At 44.1% G+C, this 24,097-nt stretch overlaps 1 protein-coding gene across 1 annotated transcript in view; it reads right to left on the minus strand.

Moving 5' to 3' along the window:
* The window catches only part of DIAPH1 (diaphanous related formin 1), a 205,472-nt gene that overhangs the window by 67,806 nt on the left and 113,569 nt on the right, over positions 1-24,097 (minus strand). Inside the window, 3 exon segments of the mRNA XM_070940849.1 lie at positions 15,719-15,820; positions 16,215-16,309; positions 23,711-23,806. Coding sequence (XP_070796950.1) covers positions 15,719-15,820; positions 16,215-16,309; positions 23,711-23,806 — 293 coding nt within the window.

Here is a 24,097-nt window from a genome sequence, read left to right on the forward strand (position 1 = left end):
GATTATCGCAGGTGTTCTCTCCCCATCTCACACACGCACACAGTCAGCCAGGAGTTAATAAAACCAGCAGTCAGGAATTCCTTTGAGATAACAGAATTGGCAGCAACCCAGTAGCTGCCTGCCAAAAACTTTACTCACAAAGGGAGGTTTTTCTCCTCCGTCCGATAAACCAAAATAAGTCCACAAAGCCAAAGAATTGTCAAGTCCAGTCCATAAATAATACAAGGAGGGCATATAACGAAGTTCCAGAAACGCAGTATGACTTGCTAGCTTTTCAGTTTTGTTTGTCACAAGGCCTGAATGGCCACCACACCCCCTTTTATCCCCTGTGGGGTGTGGTCCAGTGACTCAGTTTAATCTCTGGCATGCCTCCTTCTCTGCTGCAAACGCTTGTCTTTCCGACGCTATCGGGGATCCAGCCAAGATTCATCTCCGTCGCTGTCTAACTGCGGCTGCTCGGAAGTGCCTGGCTCCTGGCCCATCTCTTGGCCTTCGGAGGACACCTGAGGCACTGCCAGAGAGGAGGGTCCAGGAGAGGGAGGCCTTGCCAACTCCTCTCCTTCACTTTCGGAGTCTTCTCCCTCTGATAAGACGGGCTCGGGGGTCGGAGTCACAACAGCAGGGATATAATTTGGCTTTCCATCTAAGTACGAATGGGGCAGCGGAATGGACCAATGCAATGATTCAACAATACTTGAGATGCTATGTAGACTATCAACAGTCCGACTGGGCAGAATTACTGCCGTTCGCAGAGGTGGCATACAACAATGCGATGCATAGTAGCACAGGATTGTGATCTTTCCAGGTCTGTTGGAATGGAGTTTATCCCTATGCCAGAATTACCCAAAGAACCCCCCTCATCCATGTCATTAAATGGATGGAATTCCTAAAAGAATCGTGGGAAAATACCAAGTGTGCTTTGAGAGAGGCGGCAAAAACATATAAAAAGCAGGCAGACAAGCACCAGTTTCTTTAGCCACAGTTCCGAGTAGGAGATAGAGTTTACCTGTCTACAAAATATCTGTTTGGAGACCACAGAAAGTTAGCTTTTTTTAGCTTATGTTTGTTATGCTATACCCTGTTTTTGCTCTGGGAAGTCCGGGGTGGGTGGGTGGGGGGTTGGAGGGAGAGGGGGGGGATGGAGGGGGAAAAATTTTGTAATGATTGTTAAAACTTTTTAAATAAAAAAAAATATCTAAAATTAAAGCTGGCCTCTAAGAAACTGGGCCCGAAGTTCGTAGGACCTTTCCCCATAGTGAAAATGATTAACCCTGTTACGGTACAATTAAGGCTTCCCCGGCTGTTGGGGAAAGTGCATCCACTGTCTTCCATTGTAGCCTTCTGAAATCAGCAGTAAGCTTTCAGATCAGGTTGATAGATGGGCAGCTCCCAAGCCACTTGTAGTTTTTTGTTCTTTTTTTGTAAATTATTTATTTTTTTCCCAACATAAATATAAAAAATAATTTTTTTTCAAGAACGAAGTCTTGGTCTGGTCACAAATGGGTACACTAATTTAACAAATAAAAAACAAACAATTTTAACATAAATTCCAACATCTTAATAAATTTTTCTATTATCTCATCATACATCCTAATCTCCTACTAAAGCAAAACTCCTTTTTATATTCAATTATAAATTCAATTATAAATCAAAATTCAATACCACTTTGTCTAAATTTTTTATCCCTTGCTCTTTTTAGCATCAGCATTAAACACAAAGACAATCAATTCTATTAATCTATATATTTACCTTACAATTTTATTACCAATCTTAATTTCCAAGTGTATACAACTCAATTCTTATTTCAATTTTAATCAAAATTTCTATTTTTCTCGTTTTCTAAACCCAATCTATCCTATCATGTTCTTAAACTTTTACACAGAAATCTGAAAATTTACCATTTTATTTTAATTATCACCCAAAATTTTCTTTTTCACCCCTTATTAATAATTATTCTTCAATATATTATCCTCATTCTCCTCCATTACTCCACCTATTATTTGGCTGATTTCCAGCATAGCATATTTTGGCTGAGTTTTCAGCATATTATCCTCCTTAACTCCCCCTTTTATTTGGCTGATTACCAGCATTTTCCATTATTTTGGCTGATTTCCAGCATATTTTGTTTTGGCTGATTAACAGCATTCTCCTCCTTAACTCCACCTATTATTTGGCTGATTAACAGCATTCTCCTCCTCAATTCCACCTATTATTTGGCTGATTTCCAGCATTTCATTTTTTGGCTGATATCTCAGCATATTCTCCTCCATTAACTCCAACTTCTATTCTACTAACTTATTAAAAATTTCTTTTTCCATATGTTATCTATTAATCCACTATTTCCAACTGTACTCTTTCAGGGTGTTTCCCCATTTATTTCTTAATATTAATCGTTCCCAACATATATTAAATGCAATCACAATTACCAGGACCCAGTTGTGGGGGCAATAAGCTGACTTTGTATAAATATACAAAAGGATGAAGGCTATTGCTGAGCACATTGTAAGCCGCCCTGAGTCTCCGGAGAAGGGCGGCATATAAATCAAATTAAAAAAAAAATTATAACTTCCATCTGTGTACCTTAATACATCATCAAAAATCATTAACAATTAATCATAATTATCATCCACCACTTTGTTATCAAATTAAAACTAAGCATGTTACAACAAGTTATGGTTTTAGGAACATATCACTTTTAGTCACCTTAGCTTCCCATTTCTATTTTTATAATATTTCTATCTTTGTTTACCATAAACACTTCTTGTTTTTATTTAAAGCTCATTTAAATTTTGAAGCATTTAAACAATTAAACATTCAAACATTGCTATTCAATTTATCTATTTTTCTTTTTCTTCTCCTTATCTGTCCATATACATTTCAATTCAAAGTCAATACTTCCACGCTTAAAACTCTGCATATCCTTTTGATTCTATTATAAAGTCTGTTTCCAGTAAAACATGAGCTTCTCAAATTCTGGTCCTGCGCCAAGACTTCTGTGGCTGCGCTAATTAAAAGTTTATTAAACATTCTATTTCTTCTTTCTTTGTAAAGCCATCAAACGACAGAATAGGAATCTCCAAAGTTCAAAAAGCCATAGTTCTTTTCAAGGTAATCCACAATATGTAACAAGTCAAGTAGGTTCTTTTCAGAAAAAAAAAAAAACTTAGTCACTTAGTCACAGCTTCAATCACCATTTTAAAGCATTTATGTAGCAATCCGTTTGATCTCTTTGTTTGACTTTTAAAGCTGGCAAATCCTTAATTTCGCTTTTCTCTTTTCAAGTTCATTTCAGTTTTAGCAAAAAAGTTCAAGTATCTAGCTCTAATTAGTTAATAAGCAATTCCCTCCAATCGATCAGTGGTGAAATAAAATTCTTAAAGGGTTTGAAACTTCTTTCCCTTTCCCCCCCCCAAAAAAAATCTTCAAGCCCCTCAGATCTTCAGACGCTAGTAAGGCTGGGGGTCTTATTTATAAATGTCCTCATTAATGCGTTGTTCTCGCCTGGGCTGGTGTCACTCACCCGGCTCCGAAGCACTTCGTCCTTTCTTCCTTCCTCCTGCACTTTGCTTGTCCCGATCTGTCGCAGTCTCGAGGCAGCCGCCATGGCTGCCATCCCCCGCCGCTTAGAGGATTGCCTCTGGCCTCCGAGAAACTTGCCCGTTCCTCTCGGCCGCCCAAGGGGTCCCTCTCTTTTCCCCTGTCCCTTCAGGACAGGGTAGGTCCACAGACCTGTCAGCGGCAGTTAGCCAGTCGGGGTTTTGGAGGGGCTCATTGGAGCCCCGCCATTTTCCTGACTGCATCCCCGTGACGCCAAACCGGAAGTCCCAAACCACTTGTAGTTGAAGGGAAAACACATTATGAAATAAAGACACTTAGATTCTAGAGTACATAGAGGGCAGTTGCAGCATTTAGTGTACTGGAAAGGATACCCTCTCTCTGAGACCTCCTGGGTGAAAAGTTGAGAGGTGAAGGCAAATAGATTGGCGAAACAGTTCCATTCAAGTCTAACTCCACTTCAAACCAAGAGTTGTTTCCTGGCAAAGTTCTTTTTTTTTTTATTGAAAAGTTTTACAAAGAAAAATCCCCCCCCAGTTCCCTCCCCTCCACCCCCAAACCCCTTCCCCCCCTCCCATCCCACTCACCCCCCCAGACTTCCCAGAACAAAATACAGGGTATTTCTGTTTAACAATCATATGCTAAATTAACCTAACTATTCTTAAACTACCAAATCCCACCCAAAACCTTAACTCCACTATTGATAAGATAATACTTCTGAAGTTTAATATTCACACATAAACTTTGCCACTCCTGGCAAAGTTCTTGAAGATCAGAGATTTTGAAGATGGCTCCCATCTTTAAAAAAAAAGAAAAGAGGGGGGAGGAGAATGATCCAGGAAAGTACAGAGCAATCAATCTCACATCAATATCTAGGAAAATCCTGAAGAAGATAATCAAGCAACAGATCTGCAAACACCTAGAAATGAATTAAGCTATTACTAGAAGCCAACATGGGTTTATCAAAAACAGATCATGCCAAACAAACCTTAATGTCATTTGACAAAGTAATTTAGTGAAGCAGCAAAATGCTGTAGACATTGTATAAGTGGACTTCAGTAAGGCATCTGACAAAGTAGACTAAAGTAGACTAAAGCTACTAATACAGAAAATGTGGGATACAAATCTACAGCTTTGTATGGATGGATTCGTAGCTGACTGACCAACCCGAGTTAACATAATCCTCAATGGAAGTACATCTACATGGAAGGGACGAAACTGTCAGACCCCTAAAGTGATACTGCCACTCAATTGGGAGAAGGGGGAGACTTGGAATCGATTTACTAGCATTGCCTGTTTCAACAGATATTTTACAACCTATATCCTGGCGCCAAAGCACCTTGAGGTCTCCTTAACGTTGAGGAATGTTTATGACAGCCATGTGGGCTGTTCCACTTTAAAGGATAAAGGAGAAACGATGTGAATACATACTTATCCGGTTCTCAGGGCAGCTGGTAAAGAAAACATCTTCACACTTGTGTATTGGCTAAAATATGCATTCTGGCTTAAGGGAGGGGTCTCTACTGCTTTAATCCTACTTGTCTTACCTAAGGGTATTCAGATGTAGCTTTGAATCCATTGCTGTCACTTCTGCTTAATAAAAGGTTCCTTTTGAGATACTACGTTTCAAGAGTTTTTACTTTCTTAAGTTGGAAGCAGAGGCAATCCTTACAGAAAGCAAAGTCTGAATACCCTTAGAATTTCCATCCCCCCCCCCCCCCGCTCTTTGGGGAGGAAACCTTGTCATCTCAGCAGGAGAAATCACACACATTTGGAAGCGATCCAGATGAACCACTAGTAGAGCAAACCAATTAACATTTGGTTAATTAATGTAACCAAACTGGGGATTAACATAAGAAAGCTGAAAACCCCCATCGCTTTCTGCCAACTAGATGGGTCAATAGCAGGGGGAGAGCCAGCTTCTTTTGCCACCGAGCCTCTACATATAGACATCAGAAGCCATGAGGAAATACTTACATGTATAGTGGCATCTGGCATGGAATGGCCATTAGTCTTGGGCCTTGCATAGCTGAAAAAATGGAACCCCAATATTAATTGGAAACAAGGCATCATAAAATTTCAGATGCCGAGAATCCACATAAGGAAACTGAGGGGGAAGAGCACCAAGAACAGCCATGCCTGGTCACACCACGCCAACCAAAAGCATACAAGGATTTGGCTGAAGTTTTTAGTGACAAAGCCTCAAACGAGCTCCCTCCCCACCACGCCACCGACTGTGCAATAGAAATCTTACCTGGCGCTAAACTCCCTAAACCCAAGATGTACAGCATGTCTCCAAGAGACTTGGAAGAACTGAGCAAGGGGTTTCATCGAGCCAGCCCGACCAAAAATCGCAGCTCCAGTGTTATTTAGAGAAAAATAAGATGGTTCAAAATGTCTGTGTGTTGATTTTAGAAATTTGAATATAATCAGTGTGGAGAACATGTACCCCCTCCCCCTTATGAAAGATATGCTAGCATACCTCACTAAAGGCTGGACTTAATGACTTAAACTGGACTTAAGTCAGCTTAAGTCAGAATTAAAGAGGCGGACAAGTGGAAAACTGCATTTAACATCCCCCTTGGATGCTACCAATTCAAGGTGCTCCCTTTTGGGTTACAAGGAGCCCCGCAGTGTTTATGCAATTAATAAAGTGCTACATCAGCATTTGTATAAGGGGGTCCTGGTCTACTTGGACGACATTTTAATATATACCGAGACCAAAGCGGAACATGTAGTCAGGGCTATTTCAAACAAACTCTGCTCTGCCAAACTTTATGGTAAACTTTCTAAATGTGAATTCCACCAAGAGAAGATTGACTATTTGGGGTACCACATTTCACACCAGGGTGTAGAAATGGACCCTCTAAAAGTGCAGGCTGTACTTGATTGGGACCCTCCACGCACACGTAAACAGTTACAGAGCTTCCTGGGGTTTGCTAACTTTTACCGCCAGTTTATCCCTGCATTCGCTCAGATTGCTCTCCCCATCACCAAGCTCTTAAAAACAAAGGGGGAGGACAACCCTAAACCGAAGCACCCTTTGAACTGGACTATGGAATGCCAAGCGGCATTTGAAAAACTTAAACGGCTGTTCTCAGCAGAACCAACTCTAAAACACCAGGACATGGAGGAACCATTTGTCATACAAGCAGATGCCAGCAATGTGGCAATAGGAGCGATCCTGCTTCAGAAAAATGAGCAAGACCAGCTACAACCATGCGCTTACACATCCAAAAAGTTGAATGAGACTGAGCAAAGGTGGCCATTTGGGAGAAAGAGGCTTATGCAGTTCATTGGGTACTTTTGAGGCACTTCCTAGAGAGGAGTAAGACCCCTTTTGAAGTCTGGACTGATCATAAAAATTTAGAAAACCCTCCCCAAAACAAGTACGATGGGCTCTTTACTCTAAAATACCTCCCTGGGGGGAAAAAACTTTCTTGTAGATGTGCTCTCCAGAAAACTGCAATACAGTAGTGCGAAGTCAGACGTAATCAAATCCATAGTATCAACAATCAACTGGCCGCTAAAGTAATCACCAGATCCCAGGCAAAACAAGAAATATTGACAGACAATGACACCACTCAAACTTTTAAACAAGCATTGGTCACCGATGAATGGTTTTTGAACCACAAATCCAGCTGTCTGATGAAAGAGGACTTGGCCTGGGTGGGAGGGAAAGTGTATGTTCCAGCCAGCCAAAGACTATGCTTAATGGAAAGGTGCCACGACTCAAAATTAGCTGGATATTTTGGTTTTGTGAAAACTTCACACCTAATTAAAAGACAATTTTGGTGGCCATCACTGAAAAAGGACATAAAAAGCTATGTAGCTAGCTGCCCCATTTGCGCAGCAGCAAAAAGGGGCCTGGTGGCTCAGCAGACTGATAGCATTGTGATTAACACCAGCTGTCTGCAATTACTGTAAGTTCGAATCTCACCAGGCTCAAGGTTGACTCAGCCATCCATCCTTTCTAAGGTAGGTAAATTGAGGACCCAGTTGTGGGGGCAATAAGCTGACTTTGTATAAATATACAAAAAGTATGAAGGCTATTGCTTAACACATTGTAAGCCGCCCTGAGTCTCCGGAGAAGGGCGGCATATAAATAAATAAATAATAATAAAAAAATGATGTCAGGGGAAAACCCCAGGTCTCTTGCAGAAAGTAGCCGAGCCTTCAGCACCATGGAGAGAGATTGCTATGGATTTCATTGTAGAATTGTCAGACAGTGCGGGAAATACTGTTATTTGGGTCGTGACAGACCTGTTTTCAAAACAGGCACATTTTATGCCTTGCCAAAAGATCCCAACTGCTAAATGTTTAGCCATTTACCCGCATCCCAAAACGAATGGGTCGCTAAACACCATGTTAGGGCTCCAACCTTACTGAGAAAATTTCACTCCCAATACCCTAACAAATCTTGTTAATATACTATCATGAAATATTTGTTTATATTTTTTCACAGGTGGACCCTTTCATTTTCTAAGTAAGGTAGCATGTCAGATCCCTAAAGTGATACTGTCATTCAATTGGGAAAAGGGGGAGACTTGGATTCAATTTATTAGCATTGCCTGTGTCAACAGATATTTTACAGCCTATATCCTGGCCCCAAAGAGCCCTGAGATCCCCTTAACGCTGAGGAATGTTTATGACAGCTATGTGGGCTGTTCCACTTTAAAGGACAAAAGAGAAACAATGTGAATACATACTTATCCGGTTCTCAGGGCAACTGGTAAAGAAAACATCTTCACATTTGTGTATTGGCTAAAATCTGGTTTAAGGGAGGGGTCTCTACTGTTTTAATCCTACTTGTTTTGCCTAAGGGTATTCAGATGTTGCTTTGAATCCATTCTGCTTAATAAAAGGTTCCTTTTGAGATACTACGTTTCAAGAGTTTTTACTTTCTTAAGTTGGAAGGAGAGACAATCCTTACAGAAACAGTGGAGTAACCCAAGGTTCTACCTTAGGCACAGTATTCTTCAATATCTTCATAACAATTTAGATGAAGGGATATAAGGGGAACTCATCAAATTTGATAGGCTCAAGATCTAGAACAGACATGTCAAACACAAGTCCCATGGGCAAGATCCAGCCTGCAATGTGGTTATGCTTGGTGCAAGGGACTGCCCTGGAAACAGCGAAGGACTGGCCCGAAGCAGCTCGGCTGAGCTCAGGCCAACTGGGTGCTGATCTACAACTTGGTGGCTTAGATCCACCCCGGCCAACAGGCACATGTACAGGAGGTGACGCGCGCATGGGACCTGGCTTGCGCTGCCAGTTCCAGGCAGCGGAGATCGCGGCAACAGTGTTTTTGGGTGGCAGTACCTTGCTTTACGCCCCTTGCACAGTGCCCGCTTTGCCAATTGAGTATCGATCTCCCCACTTCCCCGGGCTGTTTCCGGAATCATGCTCCGACCGAAGCAGCAAAGGTGCAAGGACTTGCCAGGAAGCGCGGCACCGTGTTTACGAGATGGCAGCATCCAGGAGGACTGAAGTGTTATGTCTCTATCGGGCCTTGCTGCAAGAAAGCCAGGCTTTCAACACCTACAGCTATAGGTAGGAAGATGGGGGCATCCTGAGAGTGGATCCTTTGGTGCCAAGTCCCTCTTCTGCCCCCATGAAAATCATACCCCACCCCACCCCACCCACCCCAGTTAAATGTGCCTAGGTTTGTTTTAAATGGATAAAAAGATTGTGCTACTCGTTATCAAAATCCGAGTGAAAGTGAAGACGCAGCTGATCCTGATGCTGGTAGGCAGAGGCAGAATTCTTTTTTTCTTGTTTTCCTCCCCAAAAATTAAGGTGCGTCTTATAGTCCGGTGTGTCTTATAGTCCGAAAAATATGGTACTTTCTCTTCATTTCCTTTTGTACAATGCAGTAATCTTCTTCCTCCAGTAGATGGCTCCCCTGCTCCCAATTCCAGTGTTCCACAGAATATAAAAAACCAGAAACAGCTGACTGTCATCCAGTCAGGGGAGTTGGAGATAAAGTTTAGAAAAGCAATTTCTCCCAACAGTCACTTTTCACAATGTTGTTTGGCTTTTCCAGGCTTTCTATGTTTTGAATCATCCTTTAGGTTTTTCTTTTACTTCTAAATCTTTCATCTTTAATCTTCCTCCATAGTTTTTAGTCTTTAGTTTTTCTCCATAATTTTGGAAGTTTAGCTCTAAAGTAAGAGTTGGAAATTTTCTCACCCAGTGTCACTGCTCTGTCCACACACCGCTCCAGCAAAAAATCTTAGTGTCCCGTTTTGTTGTGATCTAGGCTTACTGAGTCATTACAAGAAACAATTAGTCCCAAACAAACCTATTTTGTTGTAACAACTGAGAATTATGTTCATTCCCAGCTGAGTCCCAATTAGTTGCAAAACAAGTCCTTAGGAAGAAGTCCTTTGGGATAATCACCAACCTTTATCTTCTTTGACACCCTGCCAAAGGCCTTACTTGGCAAAGCCCCACAAAGTTCAAAAACAAACAAGAGATGCTGACTGGAAATAGAGTTAGCAACGTTGCTTTCCTGCAAAAAGGCCCAAGTGCCTTTCTCTTTTAAGCCTCTTTTAAGCCTTATCACCTCCTGGCCTTACTCCCGAGTCGTCCCTTTTGCTTTAGCTGCTCTTGCCTTCTAGCAGCTCTGCGTATGCATGCACTAGGAACAGGCTCCTCCTGTTCCTCTGCCTCTCTGATATCTGACTCTCGGGGCTCCGGAGTCTGCGCATCACTCCCAGATGAACCTGGCCCCATCTCTGCCTCCGACACAGAGCCCTCATCCTGGCCTTCCCCAGACTCCAGGATTGGCCCATGTTCCTCCCCAGCCTCTTTACTGTCCAAACTCCGCTGCCAGCTCCGCAGGCTGCTGGCGGACCACAACACGGTTGTCCCAGCTTGTGATTGACCAAAAATGGCCGTCGTCCCTGCTGCTGTTCCGAAGAGCTTTCTTTGGATCAGCGAGGAAATTGTATTTTCCTTGCGATCGACAAAGCACCTCTCCTTTCTTCACCTCCCCTCCAGGGAGGCTTAACCCTATAGGGTCTCCCAGCAAGCAGTTGCTGGCTGCATTTCAGGGAGCCCTGGGAGCTCTGCTATTTTCCAGCCGTTCTCACCATGAAGTCAACTGGAAGTCACATTTTCAGGTTGACCATGTTCTGAATGCTTCCCTTTCACCCAGGACGCCAGCGCTTGCTGCCTCCTGTGCACACACCCAGGGGGCAGGGCTGAGGTGGTGGGGCGGCCCCTTGCTGGCTCCAGGACAGCCTCATGGGTCAGATCTAAATGTCAGGGTTCCAAGTAACACCCCCAACGAAAGAAAACTCTGAGGCCAGAAGTTCCTCAAAGTCCCATTTTATTAGAGATGTTCTCGGCTTGTCCACCCAACCGCTCATCGGCCCCTTCTCATCTTCCTCCCCAACAATGGCGAGACCCATCCGGGGCTCGACAGATGTCATATTGGCACATTTGAGATAACCCAAATCTGAAAGGTTCCAGGTTTTCCTCACCCAAAAGAAAGTTCAAGTCCTTGCCCCAACACCCACATGTCCATCACATGGTCCAATCAATGTACTGTCCCAACTGGACATGGCTCCCAGTCATACCACCCCAGGTGCAGGGCAAGATATCCTTGACTCTCAAAGAAATGAATGTTATTATGTTAGATATCACTTCACTCCATACAATCCCCCCTCCCAGTTTCCCACAGCACTAAATGTGGCAGTCCTGAAGATCCAAAGTAAAAGATGGTTTCCACGACTGACACTAAGGGTGACTGCATTCCAGCCTGGATGGCCTCCACAAGTTGTAGATCAGTGCTGCATCTGCATCAGCTCCTCCATGCCCCGCTCGCCAGTCTGGCCTCACAGCCCGTGAGGCTTCCCTTTCGCCAAGGCAGTGGGCGGCCCCTCGCTGGCTCCAAGGTCTGCACGGGTCAGATATAAGGCTGATTGCATTCCGGCCTGGATGACCACCACAAGCCTCCATGCCCTGCTTGCAGATCTGGCCCTGCAGCATGCAAGGATTCCCTTTCCACTGGCAGCACTGCCAATCTCTCCCCTTCCCCTCATCCCTTCCTGAGTGCAGAGAAGGAAGAAGATGGGAATGAGAAGCAGGGAGGCAGGGAAGGAGAGAAAGAAAGAGGAAGGAAGGAAGGAAGGAAGGAGAGGCAACTTGGTTGGAGATGCCCCAGTTTATGCAGTTCTATATCAGTCTTGGATCCATTGAGACTTGGGTTCAAAGGAGAAAGCAATTTTGTTTTCTGTTTTGTCACAGATGGGACTTTGTTGGCAATCCAAGTTAACATTGGTATTCTTGAATTGTGAGCTCTCATGAAAGTATCCCCTCCTTGTGTGTTACAAACAGCCATTTCCATTGGGGAAAACAGGACAAAGCAGAGTGGGGAAAATATTTTCCTTTGTTATATTTCCAGTCTGAATTAGACCATGCAGGGTCCCTACAGGAGAACCCTTTTAAAGATTATGTACTAATAGAAAAGCAACTAACTTACCTGTATTCCTAAATGCTAAAGCTAAATGCTAAAAAACAGGAGAGCTCTGATCAACTATCACAGCCACCATTTTGACAGTTTTGCTGTACTGTTGTCTGTGGACACCCCCACTAAATGCAAGCATGGGATAAACTGAGTCTAGTTTGTTCTCAGTCTTTTAACTGGCCACAAACAACTAGCAAAAGTGGCATTTGATCACAAGGCAAGGAGGCATTGAGAAATGTTTCTCCTTTTGCATTTGAGTATCCAAGAATGGGCAGGAAAAGAGAAAGGGAAAGAGGAAAGACAAAGAAAAAGAAGAAAAGAGGGGAAGACAGCAAGGAAGGAAAAAGAAGGAAAGAGGGGAAGGAAGGAAGGAGAATTAAGAGGGAAGGAAAAGGAAGAAAAGGGGAAGGAAGGAAGGAAGGAAGGAAGGAAGGAAGGAAGGAAGGAAGGAAGGAAGGAAGGAAGGAAGGAAGATTATGAGAGGGAGAGAGAATCTCAGGAAAGACCTGCCTTGGCACTTGGCCACCAGCAGTCCTGCTGCCCTTTTGCCATCCCCTTGCCCCCTCCTCTTCTAGTGGTCTCCTATCCTATAGCTGAGGATGCTTTGGTTACAAAGCCAGATTGCAAGGAGAGGGAGTGGGCCTCCCTCTGACCCACATAATTTGCCTTCCTCCACACACCATGAGCAACCTGCCCAAGAAGAGCGAGCACAGCAGCAGCAGCCTTGAAGAGGAGGTAAGCGCAACCAAGCGCCCCCTAGGGGAAGCAGGGATGGGCTGGGCTGTGGGGTCCCGGTGCCCTGGGAACTCAAGGGCTGGGCTGGGCGCTTGCCCTCCACTGCCCAGGGCTCAAAGCAGCCTGCACTGCCTTCCGGGGGTCCTCCACGTGGCCTGAGAGGGACGGTGAGGCTCCTCTGATAGGCAAGGGTTTGGTGCTTGCCCTGGTCTCACCTACCTCTGCTGAAGACAATGGATCCCCCCAGCCCCATCCGGGCCACCACAGGCACCCACCAACACGAGTGATGTCGAGCTGGCCATGCCCCCTTGCCCTCCCCCCGGTCAACCACAACCCTGATGCGTCCCACAATGAAATCGAGTTTGACACCCCTGATCTGGAAGGATATCCACAGACTTGAACACTAGGCTCTATCTAACAAAATGCAATTCAGTGGCTAAAAAAATAAGATTTTACACTTAGGAAGACCCTGTTGTGGCCCCGCCCTCTGAGCCTGTCCCATCGGAGGAAGAAAGCTCCGAACATGAGGAAGAGGAGTCAGCCAGGCCTCCCTCTCCAGGCCCCTCCCCTCTGGCATTGTCTCAAGTGCCGGCCGAGGGAGAGGAGACAGCTGATTTGGATCAGAGTGATGAGGAAACATCATTCCTGGACGCACGCCTCCGAAGGCGTGATAAACGTTTGCAGCAGCTTAGGAGGCGTGCTAGGGATTAGAACTGAGTCACTGGACCACACCCCAGAGACTATATAATAGAGGGTGGTGGTCAAGGATCTTTGTGACGAACAAAGCAAACCTTGGATAGTCACTAAAGCCTCGTCCAGAATTGCTGACAGAAAGATTTAAAGTGTTGGACATTTGGACTTGAGTATTTATCTTTCTGTTTTACTTTGAAAATAAAGTCACTTGGCAGACGGTGTGTCTATCGCTGCCAAGTGGGAGATAAGACCTGGGTGCGTTCCAAAGTGTTTCCTTAACCCTCGACTGGCTGTGTTGGTGTGTGTGTGGGTACGGGGACAGATCAGACCCAAATGCACAGGTATAGAATAGGTGGTACTTGGTTCAACAGCTGTAACTGTGAGAGGGATCTAGGTGTCCTAGTGGACAAACACTTAGGTATGAGCCAGCATTATACTACAGTTGCCAAAAAAAAAGCCAACACTGTACTAGGCTGCCTCAATAGATGGGTCAAGGTATCAAGATCATGTGAATTGTACCGCTTTGTACTTCAGTCGTAAGACCATACTTGGAATGCTGCATCCAGTTTTAGTCACAATACAAAAAAGATGTTGAGATTCTTGAAAGAGTGTAGAAAACAGCAACAAAGACAACTAGGAAGATAAATATATGATGAATGGTTGAAGGAATTGGGTATGTCTAGTCTAACGAAGAGAAGAACTAGGAGTGACTTGATAACAATTTTCCAATGTTTGAAGAGCTGACAACAGAGGAGGCAGTCAATCTATTCTCCAAAGCTTTTGAGGTCAGAGCTAGAAGTAACAAGTGGAAGATTAAAGAAAGTTGCAACCTAAACTAAGGAAAAATTTCCTGACAGTGAGAATAATTAATCAATGGAATGGTTTGCCTCCAGAAGTTGTGGGTGCTCCATTATTGAAGGTTTTTAACCATTTTTGTTTGGAATGGTATAGGGCAGTGATGGCTAACGTTTTTGCCATGGCGTGCCAAGAGGGGGGGGGCGGGGGAAGGTCACGCACGCACGTGCCCACGCGCATGCGTGCGCAACCCTCTCCCCCCTCCCCCCCGCTCCTGGCACATGATGGCCTGGTAGGCCCGTTTTTCTTTCTTACCTGGTTCCAGATCCTCTCTGTGTATCTGGGAAGGGCGAAAACAGCCTTTCCCACTCCCTTGGAGGCCCTACGGAGGCTGAAAGGGCCCATTTCCCAACTCTCGGTGGGACAGGAAGTAACATTTTTTGCTGTCCCCAGCCTCCAGAACCTCTCTAGGAGTCTATAGGAGCCTCTCTAGGAGTCTCTAGGAACCTCTCTAGGAGTCTCTGGAGGCTGGGGACAGGAAAAAACGTCACTTCCTGTCCCACCGGGAGTCAGGAAATGGGCCCTTTCAGCCTCCGTAGGGCCTCCAAGGGAGTGGGAAAGGCTGTTTTCACCCTTCCCAGATACACAGAGAGGATCTGGAACCAGGTAAGAAAGAAAAATGGGCCTTCCCCACCCCGCCCCCAGGCCCTCCAGAGGCAGGAAACAGCCTGTTTCCCTACTTCTGGTGGGCCCAGAAGGCCCGAAAATCAGCTGGCCGGCGCGCGCATCCACCCCAGAGCTGAGCTGGCGTGCCCACTAATATGGCTCCACGTGCCACCTGTGGCACACGTGCCATAGGTTCGCCATCACAGGTATAGGGTCTTCTCTTGACCAGTGTGTTGGACCCAACTGTTAAAGTTTCCCCTTGAATAGCAGTATACTCATCACCTTATTGTTTAAGCTTCAGAAGTGTGAAAGACAAAATGTATATTTCTATAAAATATAAGTGAAAATAAAGAAAAATAAAGTGGGGGAAGGAAAAAAGGAGAAGAGAAAAGTGTGGGATAAAGAGAAAAAAGAAGAAAAAAACATTAGTTTCCAACTCTTCAGCGCAGCATACTGAATATATACTAGCCATTTTTATAGCAACAAATAAATCTAATCAGCAAATCCTAAAATCAGAATTTCATTTTTTTTCTGTCTAGAGCACAAAATAAAATTTTAGAATTTCAAATAGCTCATGAGACATATAGTTAGAACATAAGGACTATACTTAAAGCTAAGGGAAAAAAATGAAGCACTTAGAATAAAATAGTAGACATAACAGTGGGACGTCCTAGCAAATGATGTGACACACTGATAAATAAGAGGGAGAAACTTACATTGTATTATTGTGGGTTTGTTATCAATTTCTTTTCTGAAAGAGATATGATTCCTCTTCTGCAATGGATAATCACTTACCACAATTCCAAATTGCTCAGACTCAGCTAGTTCATTATATTCTTCTTTTAGTCCTGCGATCATCTTTAATTTGTCTGGTTCAGGCATTAACTTAATCAGATTCTGAGAAAAAAGTTAAAAGGATACAGTTGCTTGGAATAGCTTTTAATATGATAATATTGACCTAGGAAAAACTAATCTAAGGATGAGTTTTTTAATTTTGACATAATTTGATATGCCTCTAAATAGCAAATATTCAAATACAAGGGATCCAATGACATCATAAAATCTCTTGATTATTATATACCCAAACCTGAATAATTTATGATCTATCAAACAGAAACCTTGGGGCTGCCAGTACTTGACAATCTCTCTCTGTTCTTACAATCCTGGATAGCAAAATAAGCACTTGTTAGTTGCCAGAATTACTGAAGATTGAGTTCAGCTTAATGGATACTGGCTGTGAAGACTTACACTCTAGAGAGAAAATATGATCACACATTCTAGTCTTTCTCACCTGCACCATGGATTCAGTCAACACAGCTTCATTCACCTCCAAGATGGCATTCTTGATTTCCTCATAAGGCAAACGAAAGGAGCCCAAAAAAATTGCTGCCACATTTAAAGAGAAGCACAATTAACCAAATTATTGGCATATCCAAATATTAAAATCAGAGAAATGTACCTTTCCTGACTTTTCCTTTCTTCTTTCAAATAAGCATTCAAATATTTCTGAAAGTTTTTACAGGTAACTTAGGCAAACTTTCCCACCAGAATTACAGAATAACAGTGGATGTGACCTTGGAAGTCTTCTAATCCAACCCATTTGAGCAGAAGAATCTATACTAATCCAAACAACTCCAGTCTCTTCTTAAAACCTCCAGTTAATGGAGCACTTACAACTTCTGGAAGCAAGCTCTTCCACTGCTTTTTCATTGATAGAAATTTCTCCTTTTTTCTCATCCGTTCTTGTCAATATTTCATCCAGTTCAGATTTCTCCAAGTTGAAGCCATATTGTCTACGATCTGCTTCATATCTTGATTATATTTGCAGTCTTGTATACCAATCTATCTCAATCCCTTGACTCTCTAGTTCTTGTTTTTGTTTCAGTTCTCCCCAATCTGTCAAAATGTCTTTATATCTAACAATATTCCCCATGTTCACAATATTTGGGTATGTCACCGCTTCTATTGTAGAAAGCCACATTGGTAATTCAAATATTGTTTTTCTTTCACTCTCTCCCACACTGATAACAAACCATTTCTTACATAATGTGTTTGGAAGTATCCATGTATCCTTTGTTTCCCGTACCATAAAAAGGCATGCCAACCCAGTTGTAAATCATGACCCTCTAATATCAATAGTCTTGTATTCCTTAATAAAATCCATTCTTTAATCCATGTTAACGCCGCCACTTGATAATACAATTCCCAATTCGGAAAGCCAAACCCACCGCTACTTCTTGCATCTTGTAGCATTTCTATGTTGATCCTTGCTCTCTTTCCTTGCCACACATATGTCCACGTTATTTTCTTCAACTCTTCAAAATATTTTTTCTCCAGCTTTATTGGTATAGTTTGAAATAAAAATAATATTTTTGGTAATACATTCATTTTTATTAATGCTATTCTTCCCCATTAGTGATAATTGCGAGTTTCTCCATTTCTCCAGGTCTATTTCAATTTGTTTTTTTCAGTTTATGATACAGTAATTGTCTTCCTTGAGCGTTGCACATCTTGATATCAGATAAATGCCCAAATATTTCACTTTCTTCACAATTTGGATGTCCAGTTTCTCCATCATCTCCTTTTTTTGCTTTTCTCTCATATTTTTAACTAATATTTTTGTCTTATCTTTATTAATTTTCAGACCTGCTACTTTCCCATATTCTTCTATTTGTTCTAATAGTTTTGGCATTGTCTCTATTGGGTCTTCCATGATAAACACCAAATCATCCACAAATGCTTGTAGTTTGTATTCTTCTTTTTTAATTCTCATTCATTCATTCATTCATTCATTCATTCATTCCATTTCATTTATTTATTTATTTTTATTTATTTATATTTATTTATTGCAATTTATATGCCGCCCTATCTCTAAGACTCAGGGCGGCTCACAACGGTAAAATGCATAGTTCCTCATAAAAGCCAATATAAAATTAAAATTCCAATTTAAAACAATTTAAAATTTATTAAGAAACCCCCCATCAGTCCAGGTTACGGAACAACCAGGTCTCCAAATCGCGGCGGAACGAACGAAGGTCAGGGGCCATCCAGAGCCCCAAAGGAAGCTGGTTCCAGAGGGTAGGTGCGCCCACAGAGAAAGCACTCCCCCTGGAGGTTGCCAGCCGACACTGTCTGGCCGACGGCACCGTGAGGAGGCCCTGTCTGTGGGAACGCACCAGGCGATTGGGAATTGTCGCTGGCTGCAGGGGGTCCGACAAATATCCCGGGCCTAGGCCATGAAGGGCTTTGTAGGTAATAACCAGCACCTTGAACCTCACCCGAAGGGCAACCGGTAACCAATACAAGTCGCGCAGGAGGGGTGTAACATGGGAGTGTCGGGACGCTCCCATCACAACCCGCGTGGCCGCATTCTGCACCAGCTGAAGCCTTCGAGTGGTTTTCAAGGGCAGCCCTAGGTAGAGAGCGTTGCAGTAGTCAAGACGGGAGGTGACCAGCGCATGAGTAACAGTGTGTAGGGCATCTTGGTCCAAGTTAAGGGCGCAACTGGCGCACAAGGCGAACCTGGGCAAATGCTCCCCTGGTCACGGTCATCACATGATCTTCCAGAGACAACCGTGAATCCAGGAGGACACCCAAGTTACGAGCCCTATCCACAGGGGGTAACACCTCACCCGCGATGGAAGATCTCGATCGGATCAAGATGCTGGTACCCACAGCCACTTGGTCTTGGCGGGGTTGAGTCGGAGCCTGTTCCTCCTCATCCAAGTCCATACCGCTTCCAGGCAGCAGGACATCACATCGAGGGCATCACTGGGCTGGTTTGGGGTGAATATAAAAAGCTGGGTATCATCAGCGTACTGATGATACCGCACCCCATAACCACGGATGATCTTCCCAAGTGGCTTCATATAGATGTTGAACAGTAGAGGCGAGAGGACCGACCCCTGGGGCACCCCCCAAGTGAGGGGGCCTCATAGCCGACCTCTGTCCCCTGCCAACACCGCTTGCGTACGGCCCGAGAGATAGGAGAACCACCGTAGAACAGTGCCTCCCACTCCCAACCTCTCGAGCCGTCGCAGCAAGATACCATGGTCGATGGTATCAAAAGCCGCCGAAAGATCCAAGAGGACCAGAACAGAGGAGTATCCCCTGTCCCGAGCCCTCCAAAGATCATCCACCAGCACGACCAATGCCATCTCCGTGCTGTATCCCGGCCTGAAACCCGATTGGTACGGATCGAGATAGTCTGTATCCTCCAAGGCCAATGGGAGCTGTCGTGCCATCACGCTCTCAATAACCTTCACGACAAAGTGAAGGTTGGAGACCGGACGAAAGTTATTCAGTATGGTTGGATCCAAGGCAGGTTTCTTGAGGAGGGGTCTCACCACTGCCTCCTTCAAGGCGGCAGGGAAGATCCCCTCCTCCAAGGATGCCATTATTACTGCCTGGATCCAATCCCATGTCACCTCTCAGGCCGCATAAGCAAGCCAGGAGGGACACGGGTCCAGTACACACGTGGTGGCACTCAGCCTTCCCATAATCCTGTCCACTTCCTCAGGGGTGACAGGATCGAACTCCTCCCAAATCCCCAGACCAGCTGCCTCCTCACCATCAGACCCTGCCCAGTCAGAGTCCAGACCGTCCCGAATCTGAGCGATCTTATCCAGCAGATGCTGACTAAACTCCTCGGCACGTCCCCGCAAAGGATCCTCCCCCGCCCTCCGATTCAGGAGGGAGCGGGACACCCTGAACAGGGCGGCCGGGCGATTATCTGCGGACGCGATGAGGGCGAAGTATGCCCGCTTCGCCGCCTCCATCACTACCAGATAAGATCATGTGAACGATCTCAACTGGGAACGGTCAGATTCGGCTCTCCAACCGCTCTCTAGGCCTCTCCTACGGCGTTTCATGTCCTGGAGCTCCTCCGTGAATCAAGGAGCCAACTGGGATCTGTGTCAGTCAGAGGCCGCAAAGGCACGACACGGTCGAGTGCCCCGGAGAGCGCCTTTTCCCAGGCATCCACCAGAGACTCGACCGGGGCGAGAGAGAGAGAGAGAGAGGTGTTGTTTCAAGCTCCGTCTGGAACGTCTCCAGATCCATCAGGTGTCTGGGGCGGAACCAGATGGTCGGTCCCGCATTTCAGCGGGGGGGTGGCATTCTGGAAGCCCAGCCGCAGGAGATAATGATCGATCCATGACAGGGGATGAATAACTGGTACTCCCCCACCGAGATCATCACGCCACTGTTCCGAGATAAAAACAAGATCGGGGGTGTGCCCCCCTCATGAGTCGGGCCCTGAATTATCTGGGTCAGGTCCATGGCTGCCATGAACTCCCGGGCCGCCCCCGAAGCTCCACCCAGGGACGGCAGATTAAAGTCCCCCAGAACAATAAGTTTAGGGAACTCAACCACCAGCCCCAAGAGAGCATCAATCAGCCCGGGCAGGGCCGTTGATACGCAGCTGGGAGATAGGTACGTAATCAACAGGCCCAACTGCCCTTGCGGACCCCATCTCATAAGGAGGGACTCACACCTGTCTATCTGAGGAAAAGTGACCTCCCGCGGACCAAGGGACTCCCTAATAACAACTCCCACTCCCCCACCCCTGCCCTGGGCCCTCGGCTGGTGTAGCACCCAAAAACCTGGTGGGCAGAGTTGTCAGAGGGACTCCTCCCTCCAAGCCCAACCAGGTTTCCGTAATGCAGGCCAGGTCTGTGTTCTCCTCCTCAATCAACTCACGGATGAGGGGAGCTTTGTTAACCACAGACCTGGCATTAAAATAAACCAGCCTAAGGCTAGGGACCTTCTCTCTCAAACCCCCGGGCGGTTGGACAGAACCAGAAGGGTTGGAGCACGCCATCGCTCGAAGATAGCCGGGGCGCACTCCCAAATACCGATATGGCCCTCTGTTCATCCACCTGCCTCCATTCCCAATCGCAACCGGAATCGAAGTACCCATCCTTTCCCTTGGGGCGCCATCGGCCCCCATCCCCGCTCCAGCCCCACCGCTCTCCTCCCTTGGCCTGGACTGACATTGATCCAGAGGAGCCCCCCAACTACCTGCCGGAAATCACAACCCTCCCCCCTCCCCAGTCTCCTTAAAAATTTACATAAAAAATTATATAAAGCCTCTTTAGTAAAACCCTTAAGGCTCTTGTGCCACCTCTCGGGATCCCAGGACCTGTCCTTAAGGCAGTTCTTAGCGAGGCCGGTCGGCCAAACCCAGGAATGGGGGGCATTCCTGAGGGCATGCAGTTCAGCGGTTGCATAAGTTCGAGATGCCTTCATCAGCCATGGAACGGATATGGCAACGGCAAATGGGGAACAGTGAATGTCACAATAGGTATAAGGCCAAAACACAACCCAGCTTTCTGGAACAGCCACTCCCGGTGCTCTCTCACAACATCCAGGGCATACAATGTTCACAACCCTTGCCTCCCTGTCACCAAGACAAGGTCGATGTAAAATGCTGGGTGGACCCCAGGGCCGGCGATCCCAGTCCTCGGTGCTCTGTCACAGCAGCGTGGGCCGGGTCAGCTGAAAAAGACCCCACAGCCGCCCTCTCACGGCAGTGGATGTTGACATCTCGGGGCAATGGCCATTTCAGGCTGCAGGAGGAGTCCAAGGCGATCGATGAAAACTCCTAATCCATGCAGCCATAGCAACAGAGGTCCGGGAGAAAGGGCGGCAGAGGTCCCAGTGTATTTCCTTTTCCTGCCTCACTTTTCTATTTAAAATCTCTAATGTCAATATAAATAATAATGGAGATAAAGGGCATCCTTGTCTTGTTCCTTTTCTAATATCTATTTTCTCTGTCATTTCACCATTTACCATCACCTTTGCCGCTTGGTCTCTATATATAGTTTGGATCATATTTATAAATCTGTCTCCAAAATCCATAATTTTCAACTGTTTCATCATAAATTGCCAATTCACATTGTCGAAAGCCTTTTGTGCATCTAAAAATAACAACATTATTTGTTTCTCTGAGTGTAATCCATAATATTCTAGCATATTTAATTTAGTTCGCATATTGTCTCTAATTTGTCTTTTTGGTAAAAAGTCATTTTGGTCCAAATGTATAAACTCGTTTATTAATTTTTTTAATCTTTCAGCCATGATCGATGCAAAAATCTTATAATCCACATTTAATAAAAATATCGGTCTATAATTCTTTATCTGTTGCAGATCTGCCTCTTCTTTTGGTATTAAAGTTATATATGCCTCCATCCATGAGTCCGGAATTTTAGCTTTAAGTAATAGTTCATTGAATACTTGCAGCATCACGTTGCTTAGTACATCTTGTAGGGTTTTATATACCTCTGCCGATAATCCATGGGCCTGGTGTCTTCTTATTTTTCTGTCTTTTAATTCCCTCCATCAATTCCATCATAGATACTCTTTCTTCTAATGATTTTTTGAACTTTTCCGGGATTCTAGAGCGTTCCATTTTCTTCAAATATTTTTCTATCTCATCTTCTTCTATTATTTCTTGTTGATACAATACATTGTAGTATTTGAGCATAAATGATTAAGAAATTATATAATTATTTATTGTGTAATAGAGTAGAGGATGAAGAAGTAAAAGAAACAATGATAGCATGGGCAAAGAATTTTGGATACACTATAGAATTGGAGAAATGGCAACACATTTGGGAAAGAAATTAACAATGGCAACAGCCTATAAAGAAAACCTGTATAAGATGTTTTATAGATGGCATATGCCACCAGAAAGATTAGCTAAGATGTTTAAAGATAAATCAACTAAGTCTTGGAAATGTCACCAGTTGCCGGGATCATACTATCATATGTGGTGGTTGTGTAAAGAAACAAAACAATATTGGGTGAAAATACAAACATGGTTAGAGGGAATGTTGCAGCAAGTTAAAACCAGAGATATTCTTATTGGAAATCTTACCAGAGAATTATAGTAAAGAAGATACATATTTGATTATTCATATAATAACAGTGGCTAGAATTGTATTTGCACAAAACTGGAAAGCAGATAAAATCCCATTGGAAGGAGAATTATAAAAAATTTTTTAGAATGTGCAGAAATGAATAGATTAACATTGAGAATAAAAGATAAAGAGGAGTCGATGTATTTCATGACATGGGATAAATTTTATGATTGGTTAGAAAAGAAATATGAATAAGGCTATAGAGATAAATTAGATAGAGAATAGATGGGAGAAAACAATTAGAAAAATAGATACCCAGATGATGTCAAGTAAAAGGAGAAAGGAGGGGGGGGGGTAAAAGGGAAAAAAGTGAGATATCATAAAATGTATGCAAATGATGTAATAAAATTAAATAATAATTGAATAAGAAATTGAAATGAGAATAAAGATAATTAGAAAATCGGGGCTCCTTGAATACCACTTTAGATTGAACTGAAAAGGGAAACAACAGGAGAGGAAGGTGTAGAGAGAGGAGAGGAGAAGAGAGGAGAGGAGAGGAGAGGAGAAAGAAGAAAGGGAAAAGGAGAGGAAGAAAAGGAGGGGATACAGGAGCAGAGGAGAAGGTTAGAAGGGGGGAAGATGAGAGGAGTGGGAGAAGAGAAGGGGAAGTAGGAAAGAGAACGAGAGGAAGAACAAAGGAAGTAGGAGGAGAAACAGGAAGGAAGAGAAGGGGAGGAGAAGAAGAAAGGTTGGAGTAAAGGTAAAGGGTAAAAGAGCAGCCACAAAAAAGTAAAAATTAAAAGAAAAAGAAAAGATGAATGAAAAACGATGGAAATGACTGTACATGCAAATGTGTTTAGGAGAAATAAAAATAAAAAATTTAAAAAAAAGAAATTTCTCCTTAACCATATCAAATCATACTCACAAAGGTTCTGAGCATTTTTTGAATCTAGCACTCTCAGCTCCTTGACTTTCTTCTTAGGTTGGTTCTTTTCCTCTCCACTCTCAGGTTGCTTTTTTGCTGTGAAGAATTAAAGATCATAGCGACCCAGATAATTTCAACAGAACTGTCCATAGTTACCAATTTCTCAAAGAAATTCAGAGCATCTCTTAATCACTGAAAGGATTTTAAGAGGGGTAAAAAGATAAGGTATGCCTGCTATGATAGGTGTGTCTAATATCAGGAGGTATCTTTCAAACTTCCCCTCACAAAACTACACTGTTATTCTCCCATTTATTATTTGAAAGCAGCAACTGATCCATTTATGTGCTCATACATAAAGGACTATGCTACAACACTAGAATGGCACAT

This window comes from Pituophis catenifer, unplaced genomic scaffold (assembly GCF_029215685.1).
Source record: "Pituophis catenifer annectens isolate HBS135680 unplaced genomic scaffold, rPitCat1.0.hap2 SCAF_3, whole genome shotgun sequence".
Classification (NCBI taxonomy): domain Eukaryota; kingdom Metazoa; phylum Chordata; class Lepidosauria; order Squamata; family Colubridae; genus Pituophis; species Pituophis catenifer.